The 16,136-nt window shown below is 36.0% G+C and overlaps 3 protein-coding genes across 3 annotated transcripts; all 3 read left to right on the top strand.

Moving 5' to 3' along the window:
* Positions 1–36: 36 nt before the first annotated feature.
* LOC145213237 (beta-2-glycoprotein 1-like) lies at positions 37–756 on the top strand. The gene is made up of 3 exons (XM_080081468.1): positions 37–217; positions 305–490; positions 734–756. The coding sequence occupies exons 1-3, from the start codon at positions 61–63 to the stop codon at positions 754–756; spliced, it is 366 nt and encodes a 121-aa protein (XP_079937594.1). The 5' UTR covers positions 37–60.
* A 119-nt stretch (positions 757–875) lies between these two features.
* Positions 876–7,959, top strand: LOC145214856 (uncharacterized). The gene is made up of 18 exons (XM_080083466.1): positions 876–1,056; positions 1,150–1,335; positions 1,433–1,618; positions 1,959–2,133; positions 2,554–2,669; positions 2,751–2,840; positions 2,903–3,033; positions 3,446–3,595; positions 3,835–4,050; positions 4,198–4,407; positions 4,638–4,757; positions 5,031–5,168; positions 5,241–5,350; positions 5,571–5,778; positions 5,845–5,989; positions 6,053–6,216; positions 6,322–6,492; positions 7,206–7,959. Exons 1-18 carry the CDS (start codon positions 900–902, stop codon positions 7,404–7,406), a joined length of 2,874 nt encoding a protein of 957 aa, XP_079939592.1. The 5' UTR covers positions 876–899; the 3' UTR covers positions 7,407–7,959.
* A 2,277-nt stretch (positions 7,960–10,236) lies between these two features.
* LOC145214859 (adhesion G-protein coupled receptor G2-like) lies at positions 10,237–12,120 on the top strand. Its single transcript, XM_080083467.1, has 5 exons — positions 10,237–10,421; positions 10,487–10,631; positions 10,697–10,860; positions 10,967–11,137; positions 11,933–12,120. The coding sequence occupies exons 1-5, from the start codon at positions 10,347–10,349 to the stop codon at positions 12,110–12,112; spliced, it is 735 nt and encodes a 244-aa protein (XP_079939593.1). The 5' UTR covers positions 10,237–10,346; the 3' UTR covers positions 12,113–12,120.
* The last annotated feature ends 4,016 nt before the right edge of the window (positions 12,121–16,136 follow it).

Genomic DNA, 16,136 nt, shown 5'->3' with positions numbered 1-16,136 from the left:
TAAGAAATCATGTATAATTTGTTGTTTGTAGTTTGTCCAAATCCTTCCAGCATTAGCAACATGGCAAGTTTCACACCAAATTCTGGACCATACACTCCAATAACCAACAATGTTGTCACATACACTTGTAATGCTGGGTATAAAATTGAAGGTTCTGCAACAATAACTTGTGAGAACAGTGGAGAGTGGACAACTAGCCCAAAATGTCAACAAATTGGTATGTATATTGATTGCAACATTTTCAAGGCACAGGTTAATTGATTTCAACACAAACAGCTGCTAGAAATTGTTTGTTTTTTTGTAGTTTGTCCAAATCCTTCCAGCATTAGCAACATGGAAAGTTTTGCACCAAATTCTGGACCATACACTCCAATATCCAACAATGTTGTCACATACACTTGTGATGCTGGGTATAAAATAGATGGATCTGCAACAATAACGTGTCAGAACAGTGGAGAGTGGACAACTACTCCTCAATGTCAACAAATTGGTATGTATCATATAGTAATTGTAGCATTTTCATGGCAATGGTTAATCATAAATTAAAACAAATGACTGCAAGAAATCATGTCGTAATTTGTTGTTTGTAGTTTGTCCAAATCCTTCCAGCATTAGCAACATGGCAAGTTTTACACCAAATTCTGGACCATACACTCCAATAACCAACAATGTTGTCACATACATTTGTGATGCTTGGTATAAAATTGAGGGATCTGCATCAATAACTTGTCAGAACAGTGGAGAATGGACAACTAGCCCTCAATGTGAACAAATTGGTATGTATAGTGATTGTAACATTTTTGAAGCTCAGGTTAATTGATTTCAAAATAAACAGCTGCCAAAAATTGTCTGATAATTTGTTGTTTGTAGTTTGTCCAAATCCTTCCAGCATTAGCAACATGGCAAGTTTTACACCAAATTCTGGACCATACACTCCAATAACCAACAATGTTGTCACATACACTTGTAATGCTGGGTACAAAATTGATGGATCTGCAATAATATCTTGTCAGAACAGTGGAGAATGGACAACTACCCCTCAATGTCAACAAATTGGTATGTATATTGATTGCAACATTTCCATTGCAGTGTTCACTGGTGAATGAAACAAAATGCTTTAAGAAATCATGTATAATTTGTTGTTTGTAGTTTGTCCAAATCCTTCCAGTATTAGCAACATGGGAAGTTTTGCACCAAATTCTGGACCATACACTCCAATAACCAACAATGTTGTCACATACACTTGTAATGCTGGGTATAAAATTGAAGGTTCTGCAACAATAACTTGTCAGAACAGTGGAGAGTGGACAACTAGCCCAAAATGTCAACAAATTGGTATGTATATTGATTGCAACATTTTCAAGGCACAGGTTAATTGATTTCAAAACAAACAGCTGCTAGAAATTGTGTTAAAAATTGTTTTTTTTTGTAGTTTGTCCAAATCCTTCCAGCATTAGCAACATGGAAAGTTTTGCACCAATTTCTGGACCATACACTCCAATAACCAACAATGTTGTCACATACACTTGTAATGCTGGGTATAAAATTGATGGATCTGCAACAGTAACTTGTCAGATTTGTGGAGAATGGACAACTAGCCCTCAATGTGAAAACATTGGTATGTATAGTGATCACAACATTTTTTGTTTCCAAATTGGTGTGTATGTTGATCACAAGCCATGCCAAAAGATTGGTATGTAAATGTGGATTATAACTCTTTGTTTGTTAATTTTCATGTGTTTAAACTATTAGACTTGATTTGGTTTATGTCTGTTTTTGACTTTTTTTAATTGGATCAGTAAATTTTCAAAATCTATTTTTTTTCGTACAAAATAATACAACATTATTGTATCATACAGATGCAGCTATACCCTGTATGTTTTTCCTTATATTGCCTTTTGGATGAAATTTTGTTCCATGCATGGAATAACTTTTTTATTAATACTCTATGTTTGTAGTTGGTCCTGAAGGTTTTGTTCTTCACGAATTTGCGCAAAATGTCAACCTTGACCAGTTTGATGGTGGAAATCTCTCAATAACATTAATGGAAATCCTGCTTCAAATATTTCAATCAGGAAATGTTGATGTTCAAACCGTTATTGTTCAAAGTATTTCAAATACCTCTAATGTCAGGTATTGTGGCTTATAATGCACGATATTGGATTCTAAATGGCATTGTTTTGGGTAGTTTCTACATGTGTTACAGTTTTTAATTTGTTTTGTTTTCGTTATTTTATATTTAGTCAATGAACTTGTGGTCAAATTGTTTAACAGTTATATGAGACGCGTATAAAGTTATATGGTAGTAGAAAAAAAATATTCACCTTCAGTGCTGGATTAAGGGTCTCCTGGCCTGTAGGCACATTTTATAAGTGACCCGAAAATCAGGGTGCCAACTAAAAAATAGAATTATTGGTGTTGCCAAATCATTGTCACAAAGATCGATGTTGTAAAGTGGCCTGCATTTTTGACTGGCCTGTAGGCACGTGCCTACTTTGCCTAATGGTTAATTCAACACTGTTCACCTGCTGTACTTTTGATGTAACCTTTCAGGTACTTGGTTCAGTTTAGTGAATTCCAACCTGCAAACGTGTTCTTGACAATGTATCAAGAATATTTTGAATCAAACCAAATCACTGACAGCATTTTGCAAGGAGTACCACGAACAAGTACGTATTAACGTTGACCTATTAAGTGCTCTTGTTAAAAATCTGTCTTAATAATGCATTTTTTTTTGCATTCGTGTGTAGCTTCTTGCAAGAGCCTTTCGTTTGGAGGCTTTGTATTCCCTGAAGTTTCAGTCAACAAGTTAAGTTATTCCGAGGAAGTCTGCACAAAAGGTCAGATCAAAATGTTAAGAAACTTGTAATAATTTGTTTAACGACGATCTGTTTATTTTCAGGTTCTTCGCATGCATCGTTACGTTGCATTCCATACGTCAAGCAAACACCTGATGGATTGCTCCACACTTCCAACTTCGACCTTGATAGCTTCTCTGTGGCCAAATGTGAAACAACTATTACGGACCTATTGGTAACCAACCTCTTGACTGCATCATTCAAACAGTTGAAAAAAAAACTCTTTCAAACGTTTTGAAGCTTATTTGAAAAATTACATGATCATGTTATAACAACAGCTGATAATACCTAACTCAAGCTACAACCACAGCCTGAATTAAACAAACAACTCACTTCTCGCAATTCTTTCATTTTTTGCTTCTTAAGCCAACTTGCATCAACATGAATGGGTAAAACGCATCAAGTTTAGAAATACATCAATATTAAGCACATCGTATACTTCACATCATAAAGCAAGGAAAGAAGATGAATTTGGAAACAATTGTTTCCTAACTACACTGTAATAGAATAATCACTGATGTTACGTTTTGTCACCAGTTTCGCAAGTTTAAACTGAGATGTGAAAGGTATTTATTTGTGCCCCACAGATCAATACATCTGATTCCAACATCACGATAAAAGGTGTTGACGCGGTGGCCAGTTCTCTTCAAATTATAACATCAGGTTTAGCTTTAAACTTGACCGATGTCGAAGATACACTCGATGTTATTGACTCAATTGCGCACGCTGTTGTTGAGGTAAACATAACTAAAATAATTTGCTTGACGAAATATGCAACTCGAAGACCAATAACTTTTAGGGTCGATTGCGAATTGCTCCAAAAGTAACTGAATGATTTGATACAGAAAGTTAAATTGTTGTATATGGACTTAAAAACTAATTTACTTTAACTTCTGTGCAAAAAAACTTGATCGGGAACCCTATACCAAATGCTTTTTTCGATGTTTTCATTTTTGATTTGGCCACTGTTATACAGGTTACAATGGCTACCTTGGTTAACATTGTCACGATTACTTCATCCCTTACTGAATCACTGGAAATGATGTCAGAAAACGCAAAAGTTACCCCGGAAGATGGGCAAAGGATGAGAAAAAATATTATTCAAATTCTCAACTTCTTTGCCCACCACGTAACACTTGATAACGAGACTGGTTCATCTATAGAAGTAAAAACTAAATCTGTTTCAGTTGAGGTGAGATTGCTTATGCCGTTTAAAAACAAGTCTCAAAAACTTTTTTACATGCATCTCACAAAATAACCAAAATAAAAGCAATTAAAACAAATAGTCGTGGCTACATTGCTTGGTAGTCTTAATGTTGTTGTTTTTCGCCGGGTACAGGTTGTTGAGCAATCTGTCAAGATTGAACCAAGTGAATTATGGTTTGCACCAGAAGTTAACAATGTTGAGAGTGTGGTCCCAATCAACGCTTCCATACCAGGTTCGGTTGTGTCCCAGGCACAAAGCCAGATGAATGGACAAAAGTTGAAAACAGTTTTTGTGCTGCACAAAGGAAGTATTTTGTTCCCTTCAAGCAAGAATCCAGAATTTGTGAGATACTTTTACGTTTTTAAATGTCGGTTTTGGAAAATGTATGTTAGTAAAACACAAATCGATTTTTAACCACATTTACAACTAAATTATTCAATATGCGGCGGTGATCTTGATAGGAAATGTTGTAAATACCATTATAACAATTTCAGTAACCAATACCTGGAAGTTGATTGAGTTGAACTTGTCTTGTATACAAAGCAGTGTCACAAAAACAAATTTTTTGGCAGGTTGTAACTATAGAAGTTGGCAACGGCACCTCGCTCACTGGGCTGAACCCACCTGTGTCAATCAAGCATAGAAACGAAAAGGCAAAATATGGACAGAAGTTTATTTCGACAAATTTAAAGGTTGGGTGAATTATACAAGCTCCTGACAACCCGGATTCCAAGTTTTGAAGTCATTCACGAAAACGTTTAAAAGATCTGTTAAAATATTGCGTATCTTACGTTTTGTTTGTCACAAGTTCAATCAACTTAAAACACAACGATTGAGTAGTTGCTCCATGTACACCGCAACTTTTTCTTACTACTAATGTATAAACCGTTATTTAATAAACTATAATTTGAAGGCCGCACAAACCTTGCTGTCGCGTTACATGTAACGTTTTATCGTTTTTCTAGGTCACAAAAGTTCGTCAGCAATGTGCGTATTGGGATCCAGAAGCTTCTGATTGGAAGACAGACGGATGTTGCCTTGACAACAGTGCTCATCCTCCAGTGTGTAAATGTGATCATTTGACCAGCTTTGCACTTTTAGTTGTAAGTTAAAATTTTGATTAAATAACTTCTGAAAAGTTTAAAACAAACAGTTTCCATACTGTTAACTTACAGTCAACGATTGAAGTACCTGAAGATGTTGTTCTTTCCATCGTAAGTGATGTCGGATGTGGATTTTCAGTATTTGGATTTCTTGTCATCATTATACTTCATCTTCTGAACAAGTTTGTTACCAAGTCTTCGTCATATTTAAAGCATTTTTCTTAAACGCAAACTATCAAAAGTTTTTTTTTAAATATGAGTTACAATGGCCTAAATAGACGAAAAAACGACTGACTTTATTGTTTCAACGTGTCGGAAAATGCTAATTAAAGATCATCTTCTGTAAATCTTAACGATTTTACCATGCGCGATTACCTAAAAAGTTTTTTTTTACCTTTTCAGACCCCAATTAAAGAAGGGACCAAACCAGATTCAACTTCATGTTTGCATCAACCTCCTTGTGGCTTATTTAGTTTTCCTATTTGGCGTTTCAAGAGCTGAATACCCTGAAGCTTGTACATTCATAACGTCTCTACTGCAATACACATTTCTAACAAGCTGGATGTGGATGGCGGTCTATAGCCACAAACTGTACACAGCCTTCGTTAAGGTTTACTTTTTATTGTCCTTTACTCTAGCGGGCAATTTTACCAACACATACTAAATTGATTTACAGGTTTTCAACGTCTCAAGTAAATCTTACATGATCAAAGCTTGCATTTTTGCCTACGGTTTTCCCCTAGTGGTGGTTGGCATAAATCTAGCTTTGACTCACTTGTATTTCGATAAGCTGCAATTCAACGAGGATTTGTGTGTGAAAGGTGTGTTCTTTTTCACGCATTGCTTTGAGGTTGCCAAGTTTATTGAATAACTGTCGCTTGTAGATGATCCAAAATACTTGGAATCAACTTACCGTGCAGAGAACATGTGTTGGCTTCATGGTTACTCTCTTTACTTTGGATTTTTGTTTATTGTCGGTCTGGTGTTGGTCAACAATATTGTCATACTTGTGCTGGTCTTGGTTAAACTCTTTTGTAAACGCAAGAAGGTGAAGTTTTTTGAAGCAAGCTTTTTTTTAGTTGTTGTTGTTTGTCAACGAGTATTGAATTTAGTCGAAAAACAAGGGTTTATCTAATACACACATATTTTTTAGATTAATTCTACAGCTAAAAATTTCACAACATCTCAGCAAGTAGTTATGGCTTGTATTCTTTCTTTCACGCTTGGAATTACATGGATTTTCGGGATCTTTTTGCTTTTTGCTACTGATCAAACTTACAACGCCGTCATGAACTGGCTTTTCGCATTGTTCAATTCATTTCAGGTACAAATTGGTTCCAATGTTTAGAAATAATAACACGTGTTGTTGTACCTTGGTGAGTTTGAATAATATCACGATATTTGCTCAACCGAAGCTTTCAGTTGAGTACGGTTCCGAACGTTTTTTGTATAACACATTTTCATATTGCAAATTTCATTGTTTTCCAACGGTTAAAAAACTGTTGGGTTGTCGATTGTTCTGTGTGAAGATATTTAATCTATGGCCCATTGCCCGTCGAATGGCCTTTGTAAAGAATTTTGATTACACCAAAAATCGTTTACCTGGATTAAGGCGGTTTACCTCGATTACTTCTGGCTTTTCCTAAATTTTCGCTAAATTATTTATGTTGTACTATGAAGTTAAATTCAATACTGGAATCAGTCATAATGCGTGAATGCAGATCACGATGACGACATACTCATTAACAAACTATACTACGTCAGACCTATTGAAGGGATTATAGCAGTAGTTCTCAATCTCTTGTATTGTCTGAGCCAAATGGTAGTTTTTTTTGGTGTATAAGGAGCCGCAAAAAAACGAATATTACCTGGAAAGCTAAAAAAGCGATCTTTGGTGGTTTTCTAAAGTCTGGTACGGTACAACACCTGCAAAAGGCCTAGCGCAATAAGATATATTTTGCACAAATTGTTATGTGCCACTGTCTTTATAAAGCAGTAACATTACCGAACAAAAACTGTAAGCTTGTTTTGTTACAGGGAGTGTTTCTCTTCTACATCACGTGCGTAAAGAGAGGTGACATGTTTCACTTTTGGTGGGATCCCATTCGGGCAAGACTTGGTGGCCGCAGAGAAAGTGATGATGATATGGTGAAAAGGTCTGCATCAGCCGTTTCTTCAGGGGCTACAAAGTCGAGTGCAGTTTCCGCTGTCAGCTCTAGTCACGTTGTTGAAGCCTGAAGGCTTTACCATATATGTTAAATTTATATATGTAAACATTTGTGAATAGTTAATACCCATCTAAAAGTTATTTACTTAAATTGTGTATGTATTCTTTGTCTCAAATCTAGAGCTGCGATTTGAATTGTTTTTAAATGCACCTTTACTTAACTCTTTAACTTAGAACAATGAAATTCTGTGTGTATTGGTTAATTGTGTATGTGTAATTAAAGTTTTTTATAAAAAACTTCTTAGCTCTTACAGTCATTCAAAATTCACTTTCGTTTTTTGATCAGTTTTTGGGTCGGACGACGATCACTAATATGTTTTATGTAATAAGCTCAGTAAATAACAAAATTTAGAATCTTGCTTTGTATTGGCTAGAAGATAGCAAAGATACCAAACAAAACGAAGCACAGAAACTGTTCAAACTATTATAGAATACGGCTGACATGGAATTTCATCTAATTAAACTAACTCTGGTGGGCTAAAGTGAAAGTAAAGGTATCCGGTAAGGAGAATTGGGTTCACCGGTATATATTCTGTCAAAATGTGTTCAATGTACAACTACACAATAAACCGACTTTGGGGTCTGCTATCATTTTCTTCAGATGTTAATATGTAGCATTTTGACTTTAAGGAAGGTGTCAATGTACTAACACTTCGTCATCAATGATTTAAGGACTGCCAAAGCCAAGGTGGTGTTCGCTTCTTTTGCCAGAATATTTATAGGTTTACTGTTTTTGTGTGAAGTTCTTCAAATAAGGTGTAAAATTGGAATATGTGTAATTACCGGAAGCAATAACACTTCTTTAACAAATCTGCTGAAACGACAGTCAGCAAGTTAGATTAAGTGCGAGAAAAAGGTTTGGACATAAGTAACAGCGATAAAGTTTAAACTTTTGTCATAGAATTGCATTATTTTTTCGTTATTATTTGAACAATTTAGGTTATGCTTGTTGGTGGTTCATATGACATGATATTGTAATTTATCATTATACATCAGTGATCGAACTTACAACTTTATGTTGCAGGAAATGCTATTCTTTCAGGGTTATCCTACATTCATGCATGTAACTAACTCAGTAGTTGCTCTGCATGACGTCACATCTAGTATAGCTCTTTCCTATTTACACATTTTGTCACCCCATTATATGGGCCAAAACGTCCATTTTGATTCAACCGACAGTATGGAAAAACATATTTGTCATAAGGGTTAGCCGTAGCAATTTTCTGGCTTTGGATTGTCATTAAAGTAAGGGTGCGGATAAGGTAGATCAGGGGTGGCCAATCGGTCAAATCCTAAGAGTCATATTTTTTTGTGTTACCACAAAGAGCCACATTATACACATAAGCACATTTGTTAAATGACTCGTCCCTTGCTCACACACAGAGACCTGTGCTTAGCCATATATATTCTAAATGTCGCACAACAACATAATAATGACACAATTTGACTCGTACAGACCAGTCATTTTCAACAATAAATGGTCAGTGCAAACACTTACACTCACACAAAAACCCCATTTCAACGAATCCATCAAACAAAAACATATAAATTAAAATCACCCTTTTTCTCATTCTATAAATAACGTGCGGTGAGATTCATTTCTGGTGAATTGCTAATATCTTTTTTCACTGCCAATTTGAAGGCTACCTTGACAAAAAATGTTTATTTAAAATATTTTCCCTGCTGAAAAAACTTGCGGTTTTTTTCATCTAACGCGCATGCGCCCTAAACACCTAACGCGCTATGCCCCAAGTGCAAAGTGGCGAAACTAAATTCATTGCGACGTTATTAATGCTTTTACCACCAACAATCGCTCAATTCAAACCCAAGACAAACTGCCGATAAAATATAACGTTCGTCATAACCCGAAAAACAACGGATTGAAGCATTATTTATTTTGGAACGCATTTGCACATTTGTTGTAAATATTGCTGTTGCTTTGTGTCTCACTCGCATTGTACGCAACAATGAGCAACCATTTATTGTTTACAATTAAATATATGCCATCATAATCAAGCCATTTGCCAAATAAAGTTGCAGTTTTAAGGCAAGGTTTGTGGCCATACCGATAATAAGTTTCTTCAAAAGCAAAATTGTTAAAGCTTTACTTTAAATTTAACGATTTTTGTACCAGATCGCCACATACTAACCAAAATATACACAATGGCCCCAAACTTCGACAACAACTTAAGAGCCGCATAAAACCAGGCGCGAACCGCTGGTTGGCCACCCCTGAGGTAGACGATAGTTTGTCATTTTAGGAACAATTGGGCATATAATGTTGGGCTATAATGAGAAAAACTATTTCTTTGTGACTGACTATAGTAGCCAAGAGATTACGCACCCCATGCTTCAAGTTTTTGGGGAATGGTGTTTTGGTAAAGACTTTGTTTCTCGCGTATGAACGTTCAAATATTATCTGTACTCAAACAAACGAAACTGCGATTTACTTCTTATTATATTTTAAGCCAACACCAAATGAATCTTTGGTTGTTACCAAAACCTGTTTACTGGCGCAAGTACGTAACCAGCTTACCAATCTACCTGTGGGTGGAAAACATAGCATCCCAGATTATCAGGCAACCTGTCAAAGTCATTTATTTTAGCGCGTGGCTCTATTTTCGGTATACCAGGCCGTTACAAGACAAGTAGGCTCTTTCCTATGTGTGTATCCTACTGCATCAGAGTTAAAACTGGTATTTTTGCCTAATCGTTGAGTTTATTTTGCCGTTTTGCCTGCTGAAAATTTTGCTGATAAAACTTTGTACATTATAAATTGCAATTTCGTAAACTCGTTTTTTGTTCACATATATTTTAGAACACAGTTGAGGCAAGGACCGAATGAGATACAACTTCACGTTTGCATTAACCTGCTTGTGGCCTATGTAGTGTTCTTATCTGGAGTCTCGCGAGTTGAACACTCTGAATCCTGTACATTTCTTACTGCTCTTATGCAATACACCTTTTTGACAAGCTGGATGTGGATGGCTGTATATAGCCACAAACTGTACACAGCCCTTGTTAAGGTGTTTTTATTGTCTTTGGGTAGTGGGCAATAAAAAAAACCTTGTACTACTAAAATATTTTACAGGTGTTTAACGTCTCTGGTGAATCTTACATGATCAAAGCCTGCATTTTTGCCTATTGTTTTCCTCTGGTGATCGTTGGCACAAACCTAGCTTTAACGCACTTGTATTTTGACAAGCTACAGTTCAACGAGGATTTGTGTGTAAAAGGTATGTTCCTTTTTTCACGCAATGCTTTGAGGTTGCCAAGTTTATTTAATAACTGTCGCTTGCAGATGATCCAGAATACTTGGAATCAACTTACCGCGCAGAGAACATGTGTTGGCTTCATGGTTACTCTCTTTACTTTGGATTTTTGCTTATTGTCGGTCTGGTGTTGGTCAACAATATTGTCATACTTGTGCTGGTCTTGGTTAAACTCTTTTGTAAACGCAAGAAGGTGAAGTTTTTCGAAGCAAGCTATTCTTTTTTGTTGTTGTTAGTCAACGATTATTGAATTTTGTCGAGAAAATTAAGGTTTTATCTAATACGAACGTATTTTGTAGATTAATTCTACAGCTAAAAATTTTACCACATCTCAACAAGTAGTTATGGCTTGTATTCTTTCTTTCACGCTCGGAATTACATGGATTTTCGGGATCTTTATGCTTTTTACGACTGATCAAACGTACAACGCCGTGATGAACTGGCTTTTTGCATTGTTCAATTCATTTCAGGTACAAAGTAATTCCAATGTTTAGAAATCCTTGGTGAGTTTGAACCATCATATCACGATATTTACTCAACCGAAGCTTTTAGTTGAGTATGGTCATCCGACTAGAATTGTTTGCATTAAACGCACTTGGTTCAGAACGTTTTTTGTATAACACAGTTTCGTATTGCAAATTACATTGTTTTTCAACGGTTAAAAAACTGTCAGATTTTCGATATTTAATCTATGGCCCATTGTCAGCGAATGGCTTTTGTAAAGAATTTTTAAATCCACCAGAAATAGTACAAAGGCGGTTTACCTCAAGTACTTCTTGCTTTCCTTAAATTTTTGCTAAACGCTTTTATGTTGTACATAAATTTAATACTGGAATCAGTCACAAAGCGTCAATGCAGATCACGATAACGACATACTCATATATAAACCATATTACGTCAGACCTATTGAAGGCATTATGGCAGTTGTTATCAACCTCTTGTATTGTCTGGGCCAAATGGTAGTTTGTTTAAGTGTGTATGGAGCCGCAAAAACGGGACTTTAGAAATCACTAAAGAATTACCTTGAAAGCTAAAATAGCATTCTTCGGTGGTTTTCTGAGCTCTGGTGCGAGCCGCATTCGTCCCTGAGAGACGCGGTTGAGATTCACTGCATTATGGCGAAAACACGAGTCATGCTGATTCGGTACAACACCTTCAAAAGGCCTAGTGCAGTGAGATCTATTTTTCACAACATTGTTATATGCCACTGTCTTTATAAAGCAGTAACGTTAGCGTACTAAAAACTGTTACTTGTTTTTTTGCAGGGAGTGTTTCTCTTCTACATCACGTGCGTAAAGAGGGATGACATGTTCCACTATTGGTGGAATCCCATTCGGGCAAGTGATGATAATATGGTGAAAATGTCTGGATCAGCGGTATCTTCAAGAGCTACAAAGTCGAGTGCAGTTTCCACTGTTAGCTCTAGCCACGTTGTTGAGGATTAAAGGCTTAACCACTTATGTTACATAGATATATATTTAACTACTTGTCTATAGTTCCTATCTAAATGTTGGCAATTTACTTTAATTGTGTACGTCTGTTGTCTCAAATCAAGAGACGTGATTTTAAAGTTTTTGAATCCACTGTTATTTCGCTATTTAAAGATATATACTTGTAATTGTATGTGTATAGGTTAATTGTGTATGTGTAACTGTCTGTGATAAAAAAACTTTTTAGCTATTCTAAAGTTATGTCAAATTCACTTTCGCTTTTTACATCATTATTTTAAATCGGTTAATTACTGATATGTTTTTTGGAATATTAGTTATGCTGAACATTTTTGGCTAGAAGAGAGCAAAGATACTAAACAAAAACGGAAACATAGGAACTTCTCAAACTATTGTACGATACATGACATTGAAATTTTATCAAAATACTGTGGTGGGCCAATATGAAAAAGGGTATCCTGTAAAGAGAATTCTGTACTCCGGTATATATTCTGTCAAAATATGTTCGATATACAACTACACAATAAACCCACTTGGGAAACTTGTTTCACTTTCATTAGTTGTGAATATGTAGCATTTTGGCAATGAGGAACCCGTCTTTCGTACTAACACGTCACTTTGTCGTCACATGATTAAGTACTGCTAAAGCCAAAGAGATGTGCTTATTTCGCCAGAAGGTTTACTGTTTTTGTCTGAAGTTTTAAATTGCAGCAATAGTACTTCTAAAAGATCTGCTGAAACGACAGTCAGTAGGTATGATCAAGTGTGAGAAAAAGGTTTGAACTGGTGACGCACCGAACTGGCGAAGAAAGGTTCGGGCCGAGACCGAGTTTTCGGTCACAACGCCGAATAACTTTCTGCCGAACGTAAAATCCTCTTTTCTATGGATATTCTTAACTGAACCTTGTGTTGTCGATGCGAGTGAACTCAATTATGACAAACCAAAATCACTTTTGCAACAAGTAAAGCTTACTGAACTTGTAATAGTTTGCAGACAATGTGGTTCGTATTTTATGAATACAACAATTAGTTCATTTATGATGTACTGTAACGGCTAAAATGATGGAAAACAAACAAACAGCGTATTCGGCCGAATCACTAGTTTGAACATAGGTAACAGCGAATAAAGTTTGTGAACTTTTTTGTCATAGAATTGCACTTAGATGTTCGTTCATATTTGAACAGTTTGGGTTCTGCTGATTGGTGGTCCCAAGAAAATGATGTAGTACCGATTATTTATCATTACATCACAGTTCAAAATGAACGCAGTTCTGGCAGGGGTAAATCGCCTACTACATACATCCATACAACCAGTATAGTTGTTTTGCATGTCATCCGCTGACAAACCTCGAAGACAGTCTCAATAAATGTCAAAACCGTTTTAAAACATTTATTTGCTTCTAACGACTGTATGGGAGAATATATTTTTCCTTTGAAATGATTAAAATGATCGTATTGATATAGCATACGCTAATTTGTATCTGCTGTAGCCTATATGATTTAACGGGATATACGAAAAAATTAACAGCGACCGTTAGCAGCAAAAAAAGTAATGCAACCCGTCCTATTTTATCAAGCACTTTCTTTATCGCGTATGAGGCCTAAAATGTGAATAGTTCTGTGTTTGTTACCAAGACATGTTTACTGACACTTGTACGTAACAAGTGTAGGCCACAAATTTACCTGTGGGTGGAAAACATAGCATCTAAGTTTATCAGACAACCTGTTGTCGTGCTTAAGTTTATCGCGTGGCTCTATTTTCGGTGTACCAGGCTGTGACAAGCCAAGTAGGCTCTTTCCTATTCGTGTCGTTATATACGTTGGCGACGGAGTGTGTCTTTGCATTGCAGTGTACAAACTTTATTTTTACCTGTCAACTCATATTTTGGTTAGCTAAATCACTTTAAATTGTAATTAACGAGCATTTTTAGCATTTGTGAAATGATGAATGTCTCTAAAAGGGTTTACAAACACTTTAAAAACGCTTATTATTAATCATTAACCTAGTTGTGCGTAAAATAATCATACCCCGGTACTTCGTGAAATGGTGGAAACCAGTCGGACTTGGTACATGTTTTAGGGCTATTGTGTCGCTTTCTTTTTCTCACCAAGTAAAATATACTAATGCAACGTAGTTGGATCCAAGTTGCAACTACTGTTGAAAATCTTGCCAGCCCGCTTTACGTAGCAACTAAAATTTTTTTTAGTCGTGTTTGTTTTTGGTCCAAAGTACTCCTCTATCATTTCCATGCCATAACGTTTTCAGACTATATAAGTTTGGTGCTATTGTGTTGCATTGCTTGCGTTAACAAGCAAAATAATAAGTACAACGTGTTAAGAAACTGAAATAAACCGGGGCTGAATCATGAAATGCAGGAAGTCACAATAGGTAGGTTGCAAATGTCCAAACATGTGGGTTTGCAACATGTTGAAATACAAAGGGTTATCAAGCTGTTATTAACAGTTATCTATTTGCAGCCGTGCATGCAGTATGATACTTACGAGATATCTACACGTATTGGTTTTAGTTTTGATCGAAAACTTTAAAACTGGTAAGTGGTATATTTATATTGACAAATCCGCTTAAATCAGATACAAATAGTGACAGATCGCAAATAATCATCTACCAGTTCCCACTACAGATTCTTGAAAAAATTTGATTTTGCAACAAATTCCTTCGTAGATGGCTGTAACACAAATCTCGTCAAAACCTAGAAAAGGCCGGCAGTGACAACTAAATCGTCTACATAACGAATGGAAAATATTCTAAAATCTATCAAAAGAAAGTGCATTTTGCAGTTTTCGGTTACCTTAAAGCAGTAACAAAAGGGCAGATGAATAAAGTAGTGATGCACAAAAAAAAACCTAACAGATTTGGGCAGAAACCGAATATTCGGTTTTGTAATTTCAGTCGAAACAGGCTGAATCTAAAATTTCGTTTACTATTTTAACTGAACCTTGTGTTGTTGATGCCGGTAAACTCATTTTTGCCAATCAAAAAAACTTTAAATTAGCGATATCAAAGGAATGGGCATTAATTTTATACTCCAAATCAGTTTGGTTTCGGTTGAATTTTAAAAAGTTCGGGCCACAACCGAAATCCGGAAAACAGCATGTTCGGCCGAAATTTTTTAGCCAACCGAAGTAGGATACTTGTGTTTTATTATCATTTTAGTTTTGTGGGGTTTTAGGGTTGCCTCGGCCATGGTTGCCAGTCTGCCCATAAACAATTGAGTTTGTCTGTAATGGACAAAACAATAATGTTTGAAAATTCATAATAGTTGACGCGATTTTAGTTATGGCCTAGTTTAAAACTTTGTGTGGTACTTTATGAAGCAAAAGTGAGACGTTTTACGCTTTGAGTTTGTGTTCGTAAAAGATTCTGTTTCGGCCGAATCGCAACAAATTATTTGACCGAAACTGATTCGTTGCAAAATGGCCGATTCGGCCTAATAAATTCCGCAAACCGAATATTCCGTACATCTATAATGAAAAGTACTTTTAAGTCGTAATTTTTAACCGATTAACTAGGCTACTTATTTTTTTAGGTAAAGGAATTGAATGCGTACGCTTCGACCTTTCGGAGTGTGAAGGTACTGAACAGGTTTTGACACCCAATCGCGAAATCCTGAGCTTTCACCTTTTTACTATTTTTTTTTAAACTAAAGCATATGGAATGGTGGCAAATATAAAACATTCGTTTAAAAAAGCCAAAACATTTATCCAACTAGACAGCTATCACTTTGTCGGATTAGTTTGATATTCCACAAGGCTAATTTAACGTGTGCTGCCCACATCAGCTTATTGGAGCATGTCGGCTTTCTGTGCATTAACTGGTGAAAAACCTAGGTATGCGGCGACAGCAGTGACATATGGCCCCACCTTACTTCAATTTGAAAAGTGATTGGTGTACACATTTTCATGCTGAATATTATTGGGATCAGGCCTAAAGCGTTATAGACCACCGATCATGACAGATCCGCACCGTAGGCTATAAATCATAGTACGTCAGTTCTGTTAA

Source organism: Phallusia mammillata, chromosome 2, assembly GCF_965637545.1.
Source record: "Phallusia mammillata chromosome 2, kaPhaMamm4.hap1.1, whole genome shotgun sequence".
Classification (NCBI taxonomy): domain Eukaryota; kingdom Metazoa; phylum Chordata; class Ascidiacea; order Phlebobranchia; family Ascidiidae; genus Phallusia; species Phallusia mammillata.
This window is presented reverse-complemented; position numbering and strand designations above follow the sequence as displayed.

Coding starts and splice junctions, on each gene's coding strand:
- LOC145214856 (XM_080083466.1), top strand. CDS start 900: ATGGCAAGTTTTACACCAAATTCTGGACCATACACTCCAATAACCAAC. Junction 1,336..1,432: donor CCCAAAATGTCAACAAATTG/GTATGTATATTG, acceptor TTTTTTTTGTAG/TTTGTCCAAATCCTTCCAGC. Junction 5,351..5,570: donor ATACTTCATCTTCTGAACAA/GTTTGTTACCAA, acceptor TTACCTTTTCAG/ACCCCAATTAAAGAAGGGAC.
- LOC145214859 (XM_080083467.1), top strand. CDS start 10,347: ATGCAATACACCTTTTTGACAAGCTGGATGTGGATGGCTGTATATAGC. Junction 10,422..10,486: donor TGTACACAGCCCTTGTTAAG/GTGTTTTTATTG, acceptor AATATTTTACAG/GTGTTTAACGTCTCTGGTGA. Junction 10,632..10,696: donor CGAGGATTTGTGTGTAAAAG/GTATGTTCCTTT, acceptor TGTCGCTTGCAG/ATGATCCAGAATACTTGGAA.
- LOC145213237 (XM_080081468.1), top strand. CDS start 61: ATGGCAAGTTTCACACCAAATTCTGGACCATACACTCCAATAACCAAC. Junction 218..304: donor CCCAAAATGTCAACAAATTG/GTATGTATATTG, acceptor GTTTTTTTGTAG/TTTGTCCAAATCCTTCCAGC. Junction 491..733: donor TCCTCAATGTCAACAAATTG/GTATGTATCATA, acceptor ATAACTTGTCAG/AACAGTGGAGAATGGACAAC.